The sequence below is a fragment of the Orycteropus afer genome, unplaced genomic scaffold, assembly GCF_000298275.1.
Source record: "Orycteropus afer afer isolate SDZICR_OR568_19922 unplaced genomic scaffold, OryAfe1.0 scaffold00042, whole genome shotgun sequence".
Lineage (NCBI taxonomy): Eukaryota > Metazoa > Chordata > Mammalia > Tubulidentata > Orycteropodidae > Orycteropus > Orycteropus afer.
Window position 1 is genome coordinate 1,131,676 of NW_006921629.1, and position 14,500 is coordinate 1,146,175.

At 40.5% G+C, this 14,500-nt stretch overlaps 1 protein-coding gene across 1 annotated transcript; it reads right to left on the reverse strand.

Moving 5' to 3' along the window:
- Window positions 1-304: 304 nt before the first annotated feature.
- Window positions 305-2,006, reverse strand: LOC103194172 (C-C motif chemokine 8). The gene is made up of 3 exons (XM_007937542.2): window positions 1,910-2,006; window positions 868-985; window positions 305-443 (listed from the first exon to the last, which is right to left on the reverse strand). Exons 1-3 carry the CDS (start codon window positions 1,983-1,985, stop codon window positions 305-307), a joined length of 333 nt encoding a protein of 110 aa, XP_007935733.1. The 5' UTR covers window positions 1,986-2,006.
- Window positions 2,007-14,500: the final 12,494 nt, after the last annotated feature.

Consider the following 14,500-nt stretch of genomic DNA (forward strand, 5'->3'; position numbering starts at 1 on the left):
TATGTCACACTGATGGTCCATGGAAGGACCCCTATAATGTTACAGGTAGGTAGGAGGCAAAACAATGACATGCTGCCATGTACATAATTGAGCTCAGAAAGGAAAACCCAGAGTTTTATATTTAATAACATACCAAGATTCATGGAAAATAAAGTAAAAAGTCAATAACTTAAATATAATTAAATATTAATTAAGAAATACTGTGCTTTGAATTATTGAGCAAAACATGTCCTTCTGGACATTATAATAAATTAATATCGTGCTGCACCTGGGAAATCTGGGGAAAATATAAATAGCATTTTGCTCAGGCTCTGTCCCTTTGCCCAGGTGTGATGATTGAAGGCTTTGGGATTTTGGATCTTTGATCCAGGCGCTTCATGGAATCCTGGACCCATTTCTCCTTGGGGTCAGCACAGACCTCTTTGGCCTGTATAGTCTTGAAGCTGTAGAGGACAGAGTGCACACAGTTAGACAGGGTGCCTTGAGAATTCTATCCAGGACTGTGACCATTTGAACCCTAAACCTACTCACTCCTTTTTCCCTGAATGAGGACACAAGAAAAAAGAAGAGAATCAAAGGAATGAGCCTCAGGAGGGAGCTCTGCTCTTGCTACCCCAGTTAAAGGCCTCCCTGCTCTTGGCTACAGGATGTCAAACCATCAGGCTCCCTAAGGAGTTGCCTGGAGTAAGTATGAATTTTTTCCTCATGAGTTCAGTTTCTCCATGGGATAAAGGGGTCCTTTAAATCAAATTGTTTATTTATCTGACTCCTTTGGATGTGAACCCTGACCTCTTCCCTCACTTTCTCCCTGCCCCTATCCAAAAGATAGAACTTTTGGCTGAGGAGATAGGACATGGGTCCACTTACACCACGGCTTCTCGGAGACACTGGCTGTTAGTAATTCTTGTGTATCTCACCAGCTTCTGCATGGGAATCTTCCCACTGACCACATTAAAACAGCAGGTGATTGGGATGGAAACTGAATCTGTAAAACACAAAGAACGAGATGGTTATTAGGTGTTAGAAATAGGGCTTTGTAAGGAAAGGACTAGAAGACAAAGTAAATATGAGGATTAGACCTAGAACCCACCCATTCCTAAGTTCAGTACCCAGAAATGAAATTTTACCTATGAATCAGTTTCCTCTATGAAACTAGGAGGACCCATCATTGCTGACTGAGTATGGAAAAATCCCGATCAGCAAGCCCAGACCTTGTAGTGTCATTAGGAGGGCCTACTGAAAAGATCATAGCCTTGCAAACCATATGGAGCAGTCTGCTCTGCAGGAATAGGGTCCCCATGAGTCAGAACCAACTTGCCAACAACTAACCTAACAAAGACAACAACTAAACCAAAATTTCTGACACTGGGGAAATAGGTTCTAGAAACTTCCTTCACTGTGATTTTTGCCCATGAGCTTTAAAGCCAAACTATGTCACATGCTGAGATCCCTCTGGGTCTTTATTCTCTTTACACAATCACTGTTTCTAGAAACTCCATTGGACATAACCCAAAATTTGAACCCCAAGCAATAGTTTTCCTCTCTGCTACTGCCTGAAGTGTGTCGTTCATGTCCACAATGCAAGAGTATTCTTCCTTCTTTGCAACATTCCCAGAATGAGTGGGTAGGTGAAGCAGTGGCTGCATCTAGTGTCTCTTCACAAAGCAAGTGTCAGGAAGGATCTTGGGCGCTGGGCTCAGTAACCTGGGCATCTAACTGCCTCTGACTAGGTGTGGCATTTCCGCTCATCTTAATTCCTATCTGAGTCTCATTTTCTCTGCTTTTAAAATGCAGACTCTGCAGCCAGTTTTGGATGATTCATGCTGAGATGTTAAGCATCTAGCATGTGTGTTAAGCATCTAGATGTGAAGAGCTAAAATGTTAAGCCTCAGGGAGGCAAAGGGTTTACCTGGCTGAGCAAGCACGTGGGTGCTGAAGGTGGCCGCTGTGAGCAGCAGGGACAGAAGTGATGCAGAGGCCTTCATATCGGATGGTGAAGAGGCGAGTTTCAGTCAGACTTGGCAGCTCCTGGATTGGTCTCAGTCTCATCACTCCTGTGTGTTTCTGGCTGCCTTTTATAGAAAGCAGAGAACCCAGGCAGGGTCATGATCAAGAAAGGATGAAGTAAGCCCCTGAATATGTTGAGTAGGCACCAGGCCCGGGGGTGGTTTCCAGACATTGAGAGAGGGAAGCTGTGTGTAGCGCAGGGGCAGAAGAAAATGCAGCTGTGCCAAGCAAAGTATGGGAAGTGACTTCATTGAACTTGGATTATTTAGGACTCTGATTTATTAGAAATGGAAAATTATCTGTAGGAAAGGAAGAGTAAAAGCTAAGGTCATAGTGGAATTAATAGATCCAAGGGTCTGTCCATCCCCAGGGACCAGGAGGCCACGGATGGGGCCCTAAGGCTTTGCTGGGTCTCACCCAGATCACTGTAGTCCTAAACCAGCGGTGTTCTTTTAGGACAGGTAGCAAATCAAGGTGGAATGGGTCTGTCTGAAAAAAGGACTTCCTAACCTTTCCTTTTACACTGTGGAGGGGAATAGGTTTTCAAAGAATTGACTTCATCTACCTGACCCCCATTATGACTAATTATTTTACTTTTCCTGATATACCATCAACAGGACTCATCACTGCTGATGCTAACCTTGGTCGCCTGGCTGAGAAAGAGTTTGCCAGATTTCTCCACTGTAAATGTACTCTTTTTGCCCCCCCCCCCTTTTTTTTTTTTTTCATATTGCTCTTTTTGGAAGGGAGTCAGTCTGCACAGGCAAACTTATGGTGCAGGGAGCCATACTCCCCGCCTTCAGAGCAGAAAGTCTACATGTTATTTGGAATTCTTGTGTGTAGAAGATTTGTTTATTTTCCCCCATTTATTTATTAGATTATTTATTTTGATCACTATGGACTCATAGTTTTTAATACTTTTTTTTTCTTTTTTTCACAATATTATACAGACTAATTTCATCATCCTAAAAAAAAAAAAAAAAAAATCCCCTGTGGTTCAACTATTCAACCTTCTCCCCACCCTGAATCCCTGGCAACCACTGATCACTTTTTACTGTCTCTAGTTTTGTCACAAAGCTCTTGTAGGGCACTGGTTAAAGTACCTGGCTGCTAATCAGAAGTTTGTTGGTTTGAACCCACCAGCAGGAAAAAAGATGTGGCAGTCTGCTTCCATAAAGACCTAAAGCCTTGGAAGTCCTCCAAGGCAGCTCTACACTGTCCTGTAGATAGGGTCACTATGAGTCGACTTGAAGTTGATGAGGAGTTTCGTCTTTTCCAGAATGTCCTTTTTGTTGTTAGCTGCAATCCAGTTGGCTCTGACTTACAGTAACCCTGTGTACAACACAATGAAACACTGCCCAGTCCCACGTCATCCTCACAATCATTGCTATGTTTGAGCCCGTTGTCACAGCCACTGTGTCACTCCATCTTGTTGAAGGTCTTCCACTCTTTTCTCTGACCCTGTACTTTACCAAGCATGGTGTCCTTCTTCAGGGACTGGTCCCTCCTGATAACATGACCAAAGTATGAGAGACGAAGTCTCACCATCCTCGCTTCTAAGGAGTATTCTGGGTGTAATTCATCCAAGACAGCTTCAGTCAGGCACACTTTAGTCTTTAAAGTCACATCTTTGCTTTTCACACTTTAAAGAGCTTTTTTGCAGCAGCTTTGTCCAATGCCTCTATGGTGTTGATTGTGGATCCAAGTAAAATTAAATCTTTGACACTTCAATCTTTTTCTGTTTAACTTGATGTTGCTTATTAGAATGTTATTAATTGGATTCATATAGTATATAACTTTTTCACATAGACTTCTTTCTTTAGCAATATGCATTTAAGATTCATCAGTGTCTTTTTGTGGTTTAATGGCTCATTTTTTTTTTATCACTCGGTAATATTCTATTGTATCTATGTATCACAGTTTGGTTAAGCTCTGGTTTGCTGAAAGATACTTTGATAGTTTCCAGTTGGGGGCAGTTAGGACTAAAGCTGCTATAAACTCTTGTGTGCTGGCTTTTGTGTCAACAAAAGTTTTCAAATCAGGTGAATAAATACCTAGGAGAATGATTGCTGGATCACACGGTAAGAGTACATTTAGCATTGTAAGAAATTGCCAAACTGTCTTCCAAAGTGGCTGTACCATTTTACATTCCCATCAACAATGAATGAAAATCCCTGCTACTCTGCATCCTCACCAGCAATTGAGATTGCCAGATACATATTTTTTTTTTTTTTTAATTTTAGCTATTCGGCATGTAAGGATTCATGGTGGCATGACAGTTAAGTGCTCAGCTTCTAATTGAAAAGTTGATGGTTTGAACCACCCAGTGGCTCTGCAAGAGAAAAGACTTGGCAATCGGCTCGGGTAAAGATTTTAAAAAAAAAGAAAAAAAAAAAAAAAAACCTCACCGCTGTCAAGTGGGTTCTGACTCATAGCAGGAAGTAGATTGTCCAATCTTCTTTCTGAGGAGTGCTTGGTGGGTTTGAACCACCAGCTTTCTGGTTAGCAGTCAAATGCCTTAGGCACTACACCACGAGAGCTTCTCTGGTAGATTCCAAACCAAAACCAAACTCACTGCCATTGAGTCAACTCCAACTCATAGCGACCCCTCCTTGGGTTTCTGAGGCAGTATCACTACGAAAGTAGATTGCCCAACCTTCCTTCCAAGGTGTGGTTGGTGGGTTTGAACCACCAGCCTTCTGGTTAGCAGTCAAATGTCTTAGGCATTGTGCCACCAGAGCGCCCCTGGTAAGGATTACAACCTAGAAAACTCTCAGAGCAGTTCTGCTCTGTCCTATAGAGTCACTATGAGCTGGAATAGACTCACTGGCACCTAGTAAGTACAAATAGATAGTAGTATTTCATTGTTGTTTTAATGTGAAGCTCCCTAATTACAAAAGATGCTTAGCATCTTTTCATGTGCTTATTCCTTACTTTTGTATATTCTTTGGTGTGGTTGCCTTATTTTTTTGTCCATTTTAAATTGGGTTGTTTGTTTTCTTATTGCTGAGTTTGAGTTCTTTGTGTATTCTGGATACAAGACCTTTATCAAATGTGTGTTTTGCTAACATTTCCTGCTCATATGTGGCTTGTTTCTTCATTCTCTTAACTGTATATTTCACAGAACAGAAGTTTTAATTTTAATAAAGTCCAACTTACACATTTTTTCTTTCATGAATCTTGTCTTTGGTATTGTACCAAAAATCTCATCACCATACCTGAGATAACATACCACCTTTTCAACTGTCATTCTGTCTAGACTTTTCCAAGTCATTAAAATTCTCCAATAATCTTGAAATCTAAAGACACCATAGGAATTCATATATAAATGCACTGTAATTAACTTAGGCATTTTTCTATAGCTGGGAATTACACAGTTATATATTTTCACAATCACCAACAATTCTTATGAACAAAGGGACTTGACATTTTCATTATCTCCATTTAATTCTATAGTTATGGGTTTAATAAATTAAAATGTGTGTAAATCAATAAGACTGTTAATCCAATAAGAAACCATCATATGGCCAGAAAATTTGCACTTTTACAAAAAATTGGACCTATTACTCTTAAAAATATTTGACAATTTTCTAAAAAGAAGACATTTCTCTTGTTAAAAGGGACAAATAACCTATGGTGATAGGGCTCAAGATAATGGTTTCCTGTTTCTTTCATGGGTGTTGATGTCATGAGGAGACTTTTGGGAGCTAGGACTGTTCTGTATCTTGATCACAGTGTTGGTTAAATGGTTGTCCACATATGTAAAATTCATAGACCTGTAACACTTTACTTTATATATATCACACCTCAACGTAAAGTAAATAAAAAGAAAAAAGCATAATATTGTTTTGCTTTCATTTTAAATTGCTCCTCAAATGTATATGCTTTATTTTTTTTCTTGTGATTAGCATGTTCATATTTTTAAACCATGTGTTCTTTTTTTTCTTATTGTCTTATGAGAGACTTTTAGTCATTTACCTCATTCATTTTTCTGTTTATTGATAAAACTGTGCACACTTCTAACAATAAAGAATTTGCAGAACTTGAAACCTGTCAATGTCAGCAGGCTTTCCTCTGACCAGAGGAACTTGAGCTCTTGCAGAACAGACAGCACTTTAGACTTATTGTAGGACAGTCCCGTCTAGTTGCCTCATATGGCACTGATCTTTGTGTTGGGTTAGAGATCAAGTGCATGTACGTTTTCCATTGAACAATAAAATAATTGTCTCAAAAGTATGCTCTCCTGACTTGGTTAATTTCCCATCTGAGCTGGCTTTATACGGAAAATGCCCCCATAACCAGATAGCAGAAATAGCAGTAAAAATCATAGTCATTAGGAAGCAATAAGAGTTAGTAAAAATGTGTCAAGTCACCGAGGTCGAGCTGGATCTAGTCCAGATTTAGCCAATAATTAACTATGTGGCCATAGGCAAGTCTTTTAGACTCTAACATTCATTCTCCTCATGTCTAAAATATGGGGTTTGACAAGTTCAAAGATGTTTTCATTCACATATCAAAATTATGGATTGGTGGTGGATGAGCAAAAAGATTAGTTGAAAAAACACCAGTGAGGACTTACCTTGGGTTATTGAAGATGATGACCTGATGGATTAGTGATATTTTTCATGAATATGGCAATAAAGAGTGGTAGTACCTATGTAACATAGTGATCACTTCTGGATTAAATAACACAGAAGCTTTTCTCTGGGGGCATTGGTGGGTTCTGTGGTAGAATTCTCACATTTCACGTGGGAGACTCAGGCTCACCACTGGCCAGTGCACCTAATGTGCAGACACAACTTGCTTGTCAGTGGAGGCTGTGTGTTATAATGCTGAGCAGATCTTAGCAGAGCTTCCTGACTAAGATGGACTGGGAAGAAAAGCCTGGTGATTGACTTCCGAAAATCAGCCAACAAACACCCTATAGAGCACAACAGTGAAATCCACTGCCAGTCAGGGGGATGGTATAAGACTGGGCAGACCAAACATTCCATTTCAAATAAGGTGGGCATAGTGGCCAGAAGACGCCAGGAAGAGATCCAGTGTGTTGTAGCTCTTGGTCTCTTGTACAAGTTCTCTCAAAAATTGCATCCAAGTGTAGACATGTGGCAGGGATGACCCTTTGAGAATGCCTATGCTGTATATAAAGGAGCTCGGGAGAAGGTTGGTGGCTCAAACCCACCAGCCACTTGGTGGAAGGAAGATGGGGCAATCCACTTCTGTAAAGGTTTACCACCTCAGAAACCCAATGAGGGTTGCTATGAGTCAGAACTGACTCAATGGCAATGAGTTTGATTTTTGGTTATGTTGTAAATAAAGGAAGAAAAAGAGTCTTTCACGAACAGGGGAGAAGTGAAGTCCTGGGACTCTGCTGTAAACCAGAAGTGTAGAATGTTCTGGGGCCTCCCAGGCAATGAGAGACACATCCCAGTGTTGACAGATGTTAAAAGGCACCGGTGTGCAGTTCAGCAGGGAATTCAGAGGTATGAGTCACCAAGTCATTTTGATTATGCAATTTCCGACTCTTGTTTAGTTTTTAAACTGAGTTTGAGAAACCCCAATGTTAAAAGGTAAAATGAAACGTCAGGCCATGCAAGTTCTGCAGTTTTTTCCTTCCAGCTTCCTGGCTGCATTCTTCAGGGAGGTGACCAGTCTACCTATTCCCTTTCTTTTCTCCTTGGTAGCTTCTCAATGAGCAGTTATCTGTAGCAGATTTGACAACCTGTCTATAGCTCAGTGGCTAGTGAAGGGGGAACTGAGATCAGAAACAACGATGTGTGAGGCGAGGCCAGGAAAAGAGTACCTGCTCGGAAGCCAATCTTTGGGATTCTTACGTGGTTCTCAAGGAATGTGATCGGGTGGGCGAGCATCCTGGGAATCAAGATTTCCACTTTCATTTTTTGGCTTTGGCCCAAATGTCTCCAAAGGTTGCAAAATCATAGAATGAATTGAAAAAGACGTTTGCATTCTGTTCATTCAACACTTTCTCTTTACAAATGAGAGATACAATTAGAGAAGTGAAATGGAAAGACTTTGTACAGCTACTCCACGACAAACCAGGACTAGCAAGTGGGCCTGTCTAGACAAATGCCACCATATACTTCCAAGTTATTGGACAAGAGCCAGGCAGGAAACTACAAAGTCTCCAGATGTACTTGTAACATCAAGATGCCTTGAAGAGTTATTAATCATATGGAATAAGTGTCAACATACTGGTGCAGAGTCTTTGGAGATGGTGACTCAGATTCTCAGTGGTTTTGAAGTACTTCGGGTGAGTGTTAACCATAGCCAACTTGGGAGTCATTAATCTAGTCTCAATGTCTCATTTACAGGTAGGTAAAATGAGATATGGGTTGGGAAAATGATTTACCTACTAAATTCACTTTGACAGTTTAGTAACAAATCAAAACAAGAATTCAGAGATGGAGCCACAAAACCCAATTATGTACCAGGTCTCCTTGTTTGGCCCCTGGTATCTGTAAGGTGTTTACTCTAATGGAGGTTCCAATGCTCTGTGTATAGTTTATGTTGCAGGAGCAAGATATCCTGGGCCCAGCTGGAATACAAATGGTTTCAAAGAGAGTTACTGGCAGTGTCTTAACAAAGAGTGAATGGACAGATACTACTTGGCCTTGGGAACATACAACTTACCATATTGAGACCTTGCATCACCATTTCCTTCTCAATGCCTAATATTTGCTCGGCACGGAGGACCTTCTGAGACTCAGTAAACTATGTGGTGATTCCTATTCTTGTCCATTCCAACTCCTTGAATATCTCATAGAATCAATTGGAATTTTAGGATAAACTCCAGAATTATGTTTGGGGCTAAAGGCTGGGTGTGAGGAGTAGAAGTAGGCAGGGATATTAGGTTTAATGTGAGTACACATCTGTGCTCTTATGGGAACTGAGAAAAATTGTGTTGATGGCAAAGAACTTATTCAGCTGCTCCTGAAGCTTTGGAGGTGCCATTGGGATATGAGTGGAAATCTCTTGGCATGCTCTGCTGCCTATTTTGGGAGTGTTTGCCATTATTTTGGGTTCTTGGCTGACTTTGTAGCATGGATTCTAGACACTTCTTCACATCTTTCTGCCTCTGCTGGGGGCCAAGGTGATGTAGTCCAAGAGACTTGGTTTTAAAAACTAGAGATGAAATGGAGTTGGTTAGATTTCTTCACTTCCTAAATGCACGTGTTATGATTTCAGCTTTACTGAAGGAGCAACTGAGGATAAGGCAAAGAACTGATGTACCTGGGAGGCACTGGGTGGTCCAAATAGTTAACATGCTCGGCCGCTAACTGATAGGTTTGAGATTCATGCCTCTCAGAAGAAAGGACTGCCAATCTGCTTCTGAGACATCAGCGATTGAAAAGCCCTATGAAGCACAACTCAACTCTGACACACCATGAGCGTACCATAAGCCAGAGTCCTCTTGACAGCTGCTGGTTTTTCTAGGTATCACAAAACAGAACACTTAGGTCTCCACCTGCTCAGGCCAGGCTCTTCCCAGTGCCCCTTGGTCACAAGTGTCAGGGGTGAATTAGTGTGGCACAGTGAAACATGAGTTACCTCTTACTCAGCTTCCAATAGCTTCCTCACTAATGCCAGAGTGGGGGTTCTGCTCTACTCTCACCTCACTGGGGCTGTTGGAGTCCTTATCATTGAGGACATTGCTGTCATCATGGCAGATAATAGAGACATGAAAGATTCTTGTAATAGCCCTTACAGGTCTTTCCCTAGAGTGGTACAGGTCACTTCTTGATCACATTTATTAAAAGTTGAGTCATATAGATTATCTGTCTTCAGGAAGGCTTGGAAGTACAATCCTAACATTTGCCATAGGAAGTAGAACTAGAAATAATAGTATTTATCTTTAATCACTGATTAAATCACCATACCCTCCACAATATCCTCATCAATTTAGTAACAGTTAAGTATTACAAAGAGGTGACTGTCCTTCGTGACATTCCTGTAATAGACACAGTCTCATGTTTCAAATACCAAATAGTCCACTCTTTTTTTTTTTTTAGCACTCTTTTTTCCCCCAAGGCAAAATAAAGTCTGGGAAATCCTCAAACAGTACGAGTTTGTTTGTTTTGTTTTTTAAATTTTTATTGTGATTTGGGTGAAAGTTTGCAAAGCAAATTCGTCTTCTATACAGTAGTTCACATACATTTGTCACATGACATTGATTGCAATTTCTCACAATGCAACAACTCCCCTCCCATTTCCTCCCCATAGTCCTTCCCTCCCATGAACTCCTGCCCCCGGAGCTATCTCCCTGTGCATACATAGCCCTTCTATTCTCCCGTGATTGATCTCTCCAAGAAGTATATCTGCCACTTTTTTTTTTTTTTTTTTAACATTTTTTATTTTAACCTGAGCCAGAACGGTGTGTCTAAATGGTTCATAGTATTTAGTCTACTCCATAACTTCCCAAATAAAAATTTTAAATTATTGTCAAAAAACCCACAACTGGCAGTCTATTTCCAATGTCAGGAAAAGATACTAATGATCACTGCATCAAGTTATCTACATTAGCTTGATACAGCAATAAAGTATCAGAAAGCCCATAATGGACACAGGTGTTAATTGGTCCTTAAAGTTATATTTTTATTTCGTTACTTACTAAGATCACAATTAAACTTATGAATGCAAAGACCCTCTAAGTTGGCACCTGTTAGACACTGCAACAGTGTCAGTGCACTAACACATGTTCCACATGTCACATACAGAGCATTTTACTATAAGATCTAAAGATTGGCAGTTTGAACTCACCCAGAGACTCTGCAAGAGAAAGACCTGGTGACCTGCTTGTTACAGATCAGTTCTACTCTGTCACTTGGGGTCACCACAAATCAAAATTGACTTAATGGCACCTAACGACAACAGCATTTTGTTTATATCACTTACATCACTCTTTGTTTTTCTAATTGAGCCAGAATGGTCTATCTGATTTGATAACATCTAAGTTCCTGGATAGCACAAAAGGCTAAGAGACTGGCTGCTAGTGAAAAGGTGGGAAGTTTGAGTCCCTCCAGAGGCACCTTGGAGGCAAGGTGATCTACTTCTGAAAACTCGTCTGCTGTAAACTCTGTGGAGCACATCGCCACCTGACGAATGAAGCAGAATCAACATGAGGGCAACTGGTTTTTTTTCTTTTAAGTTATTATACTCCATAACATTCTGAATTAAGCACATTTTATTTTATTATCTTTATGTTTAAAATAACTACTGATTTTTATTCTAAAATATAAAGGATAATCATGCATAACATTAAGCCCATTGCAGTAACTTTGTTGTTGTTGTTATGTGCCGTCAAGTTGCACCCGACTCATAGCCACTCCTCCTTGGGTTTCTGAGGCAGTAACTTGAGGTCAGTGTAATAAACATTCCAGCATTTTATCACACAAACTAATCGAAAAATGCAAAACATCCCTTTCAAGGCATTCGTCAACACTGGCATTTAGCAACGCAATGCACCGCACCCTCACTGCCTTCTCCCAAAGGCACCTACCACACTCTTGCCTGTAACATTACTGCCATTGTTGTTGCTGCGCTACGGATCATCAATAAGTTGTTACTGCAATTTACAGCTCCCAAGCACTTCAATTTTAGCTTTGTCGTTTTTAATTCAATTGCTTTTTCCATTGCAATCTCTGAGATGGCTCCCATCATACATAATTGAATGAGAAGCGTATTTCTCTGGTTATCTGCACTGCTGCAATCCGTGGGAATGCTGTGATTCTTCAGGAAGCTGCCCTCAAAAACCAGGAGGGTTCCATTTTTCATTTGTGGGTAGTACTGCACTTCTTTTACATGTCCAACATATTCAGAGGATTTATAATATTTCTAAGAACATCTTCTGAAATATTTCTGAGGCTTGTACTTTGGCACACTTGGCCTTGACTTTGGCATTTTCCCAACTCAGAAAGTGGCACCTGAAGGGCTTCTAGTGATTTTCCAATGATTGCATGCTCTTTGTAGAACACATAAAAAAGTAGATTAGAAATGCCTAAAGGAAAGGACAAAACAATTTAGGTTTAAGGTGACTGTAAAAATGGCATCGTGGAGGCGTCTGACCTCCTTTAATTTCACTAGGGGGAGAGAGGATTACCATCAACATCAGCCCAATGCTGATACCCGTGAAGTAAAGATCAGACGTACCTCCTCTCTCCAACCTTTTAACCAATTCTGATACCAACTGTCCCTCCGTGGTACTCTCTACCTCTCTGCGGAGTTTGGTTGTTTGTTGCAATGGCCACAGATAACTAATTCACAAACAATATTCATGATTATATGGTTTGTTAGGGAAGTAGCAGGTTATAGTTCAGGATCAGAAAAGATTCAGAATACAGTCCTTCAATTAGGACAGCCTCTTCTCAGCCATGCCTGCAGGCAGGCTTCTCTCTGGCCCTCAGTCCCATAGGCTTCTTGGGCCTCTTGGGCCAGGCTGACCTCTGCCCTGCTCAGGCAAGTGTTGAAGAGCTCAATAGCTCTGCCAGTAAGTATCTGGAAACACCTCACTCTGCCAGTAAGCCCAAAAGCATTCAACTTCTTTGCCCCTCTCCACTCTGTGGGTCAGCAAGCCTAGCTCAGTCAAGTGACAGGAGATATCCCATTTTACAAGCAAGCCTCTGTCCTGAAGGCACTCAACTCTCTCTCTCCATGGGCCAGGAAGCCCAGCGTGCCATCTCTTGCCAGTCTCCTGGTTCTGTCATTTCTCCTGGGTCTAGGAGGTTTCCAGCACAGGAAACCCATGTCCAAAGGACACACTTTGCTCCTGTCTCTTCTTGGTGATACCCGAGAAGGGGTAATTAAGAGTCAGAAATGACTCAATGGGAATGAGTCTTCTTGGTGGTAGTCAGGTCTTCCTCTGCTCTGAGATTGACTCTTTAAAGCTGAGTTGATGGCAAAACTGACAATCCCCTTGTTAGGATTCCATACATTTTATTTACATGGTCCTACCCTCATAGAGTTCTGTGAACCTGATTTGTGTTATTAGCAAGCTGTTCAATCTCCAAGTTTTTTATTTGCTTAGTACTACCAAATAGTACCAAATATTTGTGTGGGAGTCACAACGACGAAGGGTCATATTAAGTAATTCACTGCACCACAGTGACCAGCTCATTCTGGTTTGGCCTATAGACTTCAGGGTTTTAGCACTGGAAAACCCCTAATCCTGGGCAAATTGATATAGTAGTCAACCTTTGTATATTATAAATGTTAAGATTTAACTTGTCTGATATATTTATTTAATTTGTCTCTTCTCACTCTCTCCCCATCTTTCCATATATATGTACAAAGCACACATATAATTATACTTACATTTTTCCTCTTTACATTGCTCATACATTTTTCCAAAAGTCATAAAATATTTTCAATTTAAATTTCATACTGATTCATTTTATAAATATACCATAATTAAAATGTTTCTCTACTGTTGGTATAGGTGGGCATATACATTACTTCTGTCTTTGTTTTATAATTTTAATTAGTGTTATACTGAACAAGGCCATTTAACAATCTTCACCAATGTCTTTATTTCTGCAGCTATAGAATGAATACATCACAATGTATGATGTGTTGAGGGTTTTAATACATACTGCCACATTGCTTTCTAGAAGGTTTTTGCCCTGGATGACATTTATAATTTGTGCTAAGCAAAATAATGACACCTCCACCAAAGATGTCATCCCAATTCTCAGAACTGTGACTATATTACCTTTCATGGCAAAAGGATCTCTGTAGATGTGATCAAGAATACTGACTTTGAAATAGGGAGAGTATCTTCAGTTATCCAAGTTGGCCCAATCTAATCATGAGTCCTTAAAATTAGAGACCTTTTGGAATCACCCAGATAGGAGAGACAAGACGGAAAAAGAAGTAGGAGAGATATGAAGTATGAGAGGGACTTACCTATCACTGTTGGTTTTGAAGATGGAGGAAGGGGGCCCTGAGCCAAGGAATGTGGGTGGCCTTCAGAGGCCAGGAACAGCCCTCAGCTGACAGCCAGCAAGAAAATAAGAAGGGAAAAGCAATATAACAAAAGTGTGTGACTAGCACAATATCACTAAGGAAAAGGAAGACATGGAGAGGTGTACAAGAGGTATAGAAAATAAAGGCAAATACTATTACATACACAGTACTACATTATTAGTCACAGAAAACACTAATCTATGGGTAGATACATAGGTAGAAAGGTATAGATAAGAATACAGGAATATACTCACAACCATACATAGGTTTGGCTGATTATATTCTTACTTCTATATTTGTATTGCTATAGAAATGTCCATATGAAGTTTAACAGGAGGCAAAGTTTGGATAGCTTCTTGGCCACAAATAAACACCTAGAGGGAGTGGGTCGCTAGGCCTGGAGGCTAGGAGCCATAGTTACAGAGGACATCAAGCTCAGTTGGCACAACATGGTATACAAAAATATTGGTTTACATCTTAACTTTGGTGAGTAGCAAATGGGGTCTTAATAGCT

Bases quoted from the DNA above. Each gene is read 5' to 3' on its own strand.
- LOC103194172 (XM_007937542.2), bottom strand. From the start codon at position 1,985: ATGAAGGCCTCTGCATCACTTCTGTCCCTGCTGCTCACAGCGGCCACC. The intron at 986-1,909 runs GTAAACCCTTTG...TGTGTTTTACAG, and splicing joins CCACGTGCTTGCTCAGCCAG to ATTCAGTTTCCATCCCAATC. The intron at 444-867 runs GTAAGTGGACCC...TGTCCTCTACAG, and splicing joins TGTCTCCGAGAAGCCGTGGT to CTTCAAGACTATACAGGCCA.